Here is a 5731-nt window from a genome sequence, read left to right as displayed (position 1 = left end):
AGTTTCCTCACTGTTTAACCAACCCCCTCCCCGCCTGCCCCCGCTGAAGATGAACAGTAAATTGTGGAGCTGGTGATTGCAAACAGACAGAAAAGCTCCTCTCACCCTCCTCATCCTCTGGGCTGAGCTGGTTTGTCACCACACTGTGTCCTGGCACCACCCTGGGACAATGAGGGACCCTCCTGTCACTTCTCCACACCCCGGGTTGGGATGCTCAGAAGTCCCTAAGATGTCCCTTGTCCTCCAGGAGCAGCACCAAGGGCTGGCACAATCCCAACAATCCCCCCCTGTCCCTCAGAGCGTTGTCCAAACGCTCCTGGAGCTCTGGCAGCCTTGGGGCCGTGCCCACTGCCCTGGGGAGCCTGGGCAGTGCCCACCACCCTCTGGGGGAAGAACCTTTCCCTGAGATCCATCCCAACCCCCTTGGCACAGCTCCAGCCCTTCCCTGGCTCCTGTCCCTGCTCCCAGAGCAGAGCTCAGATGCTCCTCAGACCCTTCCCCATCTCTGTGTCCCTCCTTTGGACACTTTCTAATTTACTTTCTTCTTCTTTTTTGTAAATTCAGGTTATCCCATCCCAGTGTATCCCAGCCCAGACAGAGCCCCCAAACAGCCCAGTCAGTCCTGCAGACAGCTCTGATTGTCCCCCTCCCCTCGTGGAGCTGAAGCTGTGGCAGAGGGAACTGACTGAGGATTCCCCTCACATTGTCCCCTCCAGGAGTGCAGGAGGGACATCACTCCCAGCTTGGGGCAGCCCTGAGGGCAGAGGAAGGTCAGCTCTGAGAGCAGCTCCCACGCCAGTGCAGCCCTCCCTGCTCTGTGCCGAAGGGGCCTCCCAAAGCAAATCCCACCGTGCCAGACGTTCAACAAAAGAACATCCCTAAGGCCAAATCCAACATCTCTGCGTCTGAGCTGAGCAGATTTCAGTGCTTTTCCTTTCCAGCTGGCTCTGGGTGAGCTGTGCACCCTGCAGTCCACAGGGACACCACCCCAAGGCTGGGCTGGAGCAGGGCTGCCTGTGAGGAGCAGGCAGTGACCGTCCCTCTGACTGCCAGCACTGCTGGGACCACTGCCTGCCTGTAGGGAATGACAGGGAATAACGGGATTAAATCTGCCTGGCCTGTGCACCAGAGCTTTGAGCTCCACCAGCTCTGCCCCAGGGGCTCCTCACTGCTCCAGGAGGGGGACTGTGGGCAGGGGAGGAGGGCACGGGTTGGGGTGACGGCAAAGGGACCTGCCAGGACAGGAACAAGGGGCAGGGATTTCGGGGATGTGCTGGCACTGCCCTACTCTGGCTGAACTCACACCTGTGTTCCCTCTCTCCTGGGCCAGGCAAATCCCTCCAGTCCTGCCTTTTTCATGGAGTGTCTGCTCGTGGAGTTTGCAAAGCCAGCTCCCAGTGCAGGGACACAGGGAAGGACCCTGGATGAACACACACCTTCCACTGCTCCTCCATCCAAAGGGCCACCCCACCCTGCAGCTCCCAAATCTCAATCCTTGCCCTCTGCTCATGTCAGATCAGTTTGAGTGGTGACCCAGCTCGTGAGGGAAGGGCAGCACAGGCTGCCCCCGGGATCCTCCTCGGGCACTTCATGGCTCCAAAATGCCACCAGCCTGCAGGGGCAGGGGAAATCTCCACTCTGGGAAGGATTGTTTCAAAGCTCAGGCTGGCAGGAGCTCCTCAGCCCACCAAAAGCCTGGTCAGAGAGGAGCCTATCTCTCCACCTGGAAAACAGAGCTGAGAAAATCACCATTTAGCTCCATTTTCCCAACAAGTGCTGCCCAGCCAGCAGTGTCCCTGCACCCTGGGAAGGTGTTCACTATCCCTAAAGCCCATTGGCAGAGGATGGGGGGCTGCAGCCTGGCCCTGGGACATGCACTGACTCCAGGAACCCAAAATCCAGAGGACAGGGGTCCCAGGGGGAGGCCAACACCACCAGGACTGTGCTCAGAGCCTGCAGCAGCACGGGAAGCCAATTCCCACATTGTCTTTGGGGGGCCCTTCCAGCTCAGCCTCCATCTCTGACTGGCCAAGCCCACTACTGCCAACACAGATCATCCATATTCCACCCAAAATGTTTCTCTCAGCAGTTCTTGATCCCTCTTGAATAGACAGATCAAGTGGGAAAGAGACACAAATTCAGATTTTGGAGAAGGGCTCAGATGTCTCACACACATTTTATGCACCAAGTACCATGTTCATCCTCATCTGCTCCCTCCACCTCCTCCAATTTTCAAATTTCCTGGTTCCACTCATTTTCCCCACTGGAGTGAGCTTCCCAGCCCAGGGGGACCTTGATGGCAATAAGGGACTGGCAGCTGAAGTGACAAAACTCCAAAATTCCCCTTTCCCTCCCATTCTGCCACTGCTTTCACACGACTGTGTGCAAAAGCACTATTTTATTTCCCTGCCTGTTCCTCTTCCACACCCCTCAGCATCTGGCCACCTGAAAATTTTTCAGAAGCAGCTTGGAAAAGAGGAAGGGAAAATCCCACCCGTGGTCTTCCTCGGGTCCATCCTGCTCAGCACATGAGCAGGTTTAGATTAGATTGTAGGTTTAGATTAGATACTGGGAAAAAATTCCCTGTGAGGGTGGGCAGGCCCTGGCACAGGTTGCACAGAGAAGTTGTGGCTGCCCCTGGATACCTGGAAGTGTCCAAGGCCAGGTTGGACGGGGCTTGGAGCACCCTGGGCTGGTGGAAGGTGTCCCTGCCCATGGCAGGGGGTGGGATGGGATGAGCTTTAAGGTCCCTTCCCACCCAAACCATTCCAGGATTCTACAGTGAAAACTTATTTATGTATTTTGGAACCTGCCCCAGGAACTGACGCTTTCTACTTCACCACACCCAGTTTTAGGAACAAAAGAGAGTTTGAAATGTGAAGAACCCCTTGACACCCCTGGCTGTTCCCTGTTTTGGCACTGGAGCTCCCGGTGCTGCACCCACCGCCCAGGCTGGGACCCTGCGGAGATGCCACTCGAGCCTCGGGCACGGAGTGTGGCCACTGTCCCACAGGCCACTGACTGCCCTCAGCTTGCAGGGCCAGCCACTGGAAATCACCCTCTGGGGCTGTGGAGGCTCCAGCTCCACGTGCCGGGGACCGGTCGGGCCGGCAGCCCCGCCGGGAGCGCCGGGAGTGCCGCGGCGCCTGCCAAGGACTGGGAGCCCCGGCTTTGAGAGGGAGCCAAAGGCGTCTTCCCTGTACACATCAAAGGGGAAACCTCCGTGTTCCTCCCCGGGCAGCTCCTCCTGGGCTGGAAACTCTCAAGGCTGCCTTGGCCCCAGGTGTGGGATGGGCTGGGATGGGCCCCCCACGCACATCTCCCCCCCAAACCCTGCCGAGCTGCATCGAGGCTCCCCCGTCCCGCTCAGAAACATCTCCTCTGCTTCACCAACATCCTCCCGGGCAGAAATGAGAAGGAGCTGCTCAGAAATGCCCCTCCACCTGCACACAACACCCCTGCCGCCAGGGGCAACTAAACTTCATCCCCAAAACAGCAGGAGGGGGTGAAAGGGGAGAGCAGAGCTGACAGTGAGCCCCTCACTCTGACCTGAGCCAGGAGCAGCCAATGTGTGGCTGCTCCCTTCCCAGCATGAGCCTTTCCCATCAGCTCTGCAGGAGGAAGGTCCTGTCATGGGGGAGGATTTTCCTTTTCAAACACCATTCCCTGTTCCCACCCCTCCTTCAAACCCGAGCGGGCCCTGTCCCGGCACTGCTCCTTCCACACCCTCCCGAGGGTTTAACCACCCCTGCGTGGGCAAAGGTGGGCAGGACTAACCCCAATTCCTGACCTAATGCCATTAGAGCTCTCTAAGCCCTTCAGGATGGATATTTTCTGCTCTTAATCTCTCCTCCCGCCCCCGAGCTGGGAGAGGTAACTGGGTAAATGGTCACACACATCCGGTCACGCACCATCATCATCTCCGGCACCCGCCGGTCCCTGTGAGCTCCTCACACTGCCTGGTTGGAGCTGGGGATGGAGGAGTCAGGTGGGGCAGCTGGAGCCTTGCAGGACACGGGAAAAGGCCCCTCCAAATCCCCCTGCAGCGAGGGCAGCACCTCCAGCTCTCTGCAGGGTCTGCCAGGCTGGGAAGTGACACGGCCACGAACCCCTTGCAGTCACCCAGTGGGTCTGGTTGGAAGGGACCACAGTGGGGTCATCTGGTCACACCTCCCCGCTCAAGCAGGGTCATCCCAAGTCCTTAATGTTATCCTAAATCCTTAACGATGAGCGTGTCTTCTCTCCCCCTCATTCCTGGTGCTCTCCCACCGCTGATTAATCAGCCCCCAGGAGCACCCTCAGCCCACCCTGTGCCAGCCAGGCACTGAGCCCTGCTACTGCCTCTGGGTGCTCCTGTGAAGCAGAGAAAAATAACCCCCCACACAAAACATTGGCAGCTGTCCCACAGGTCGGGCACTGATGAGACCCTCTGGATCCACAGCTTGGAGAACACCCGGAGCTGCTCTGACAATGGGAACGGCAATGCCGGGCGACGGCAAATGCTCCCACCACCACGGGCCACTCTGTGCCACGTGTCCCCCGCCCTGGGGACCTGCCAGGCAGCTGGAAGGCACTTACCCACGAGCCCTGCTCCCAGGAATGGTGACGAGGAGATGCTGTTGTGGGAGGGCATGTCCCGGTGCTCGCCGTAGTGGGGCCCTTCGCCGTAGCTCTGCTGGGACAACACCAGAGGGTCACCCTGGAGCCAGGGGGGGCTGAGCCAAACCCCAAAACTGTCAGGACCCAGCCTCCCCCCAGGCAGGGGCAAAGCCAAAGGCTCCTTGTGAAAAGGGTTTTTATCCTCATGCCAGAGGAGAGTTGGGCAGAGCAGCCACGAGGATGTGGTGCTGGGAGGGGATGTGGCACCACGGTTTGCCCCAGGCTGGCAGCTCTCAGGCAGTTTGGCACCCACCAGGTGAGGGCCAGGCAGGTCCTCTCAGAGCCAGGGGGGCCAAGGAGCTAGGAAAAGGCTGGATAAATATAAATATGATTTTTAAATGTATTTATATAAATAGGTAAGTTCTAAATATATAAATGAGAGCCGACAGCACAGCGACAGCTCCGCTGCCCACCAGAGGGGAGGGAAAGGTGCCATGGCAAAAATGAATGGCACAAACCCATTAGACATGAGCATCTGCCACTAAGTTCATGTCTTTTCTCTCTTTCCCTCCCCAGCTCCAAGCCATGAGATATTGCAAAAACCCTTCCCATGTTCTCCATCCCCACTAAGGCCACCTTGGCTGGATGATGTGGTTGCATCCCCTTCTTGGTCTCCCAAAGCCTGGCATGGTGGGTGCCCAGAAAGCTTTGTCACCTGGGGAAACCCTCAGCCCACTCCACCATGACCCATCTGGGGACCTGTCCCACCCCCACCCAGGAACACCCCTCTCCCACACCAACACTGGGTGCCTGAGCAGCCATGGGAGACCAGCCCAGTGTGGGACTGGGGGAGGTTTTTGGAGGAGGAACCTCCTCCAAGGGGACCTCAAGGCAGCGAAGCCTGGGGAGATGGGGATGGGAGGCCCCTCTCCCTGCTGTCACGCCCGCAGGGTTCACAGAACCCACATCCAAAACGGGGCAATGGAAGCTGTTCCAGGGTTAGACCCACTGCTCTGAAAGGCCTGGGAAAACCCCCTTTTGTTTTGGTTGGAGATGGCTGTTTGTGCTTTGTCCTTACCCTTCCTTGGTCGAACGCGGAGCTGTTTTGATCTCCCGTTCCCCAGGAACCTGA

At 58.1% G+C, this 5731-nt stretch overlaps 1 protein-coding gene across 15 annotated transcripts in view; it reads right to left on the bottom strand.

The window, feature by feature from the left end:
• Positions 1 to 5731, bottom strand: part of TCF3 (transcription factor 3) — a 55466-nt gene that overhangs the window by 29056 nt on the left and 20679 nt on the right. For 14 of the 15 annotated variants that reach the window (XR_003573968.1, XM_027908448.1, XM_027908439.1 and 11 more), the window contains exon 3: positions 4579 to 4672. Coding sequence is in view for 14 of the 15 variants with exons in the window: in XM_027908448.1 (XP_027764249.1) it covers positions 4579 to 4672 (94 nt within the window). In the remaining variant the exon portion in view is untranslated. Of the gene's footprint in view, positions 1 to 4578; positions 4673 to 5677; positions 5726 to 5731 lie in introns of those variants that run through there. The other variant, XM_027908450.1, reaches the window with a different exon arrangement.

Source organism: Empidonax traillii, unplaced genomic scaffold, assembly GCF_003031625.1.
Source record: "Empidonax traillii isolate 1590-97213 ecotype Southwest subspecies unplaced genomic scaffold, ASM303162v1 scaffold1713:size83011, whole genome shotgun sequence".
Taxonomy (NCBI): Eukaryota; Metazoa; Chordata; class Aves; order Passeriformes; family Tyrannidae; genus Empidonax; species Empidonax traillii.
This window is presented reverse-complemented; position numbering and strand designations above follow the sequence as displayed.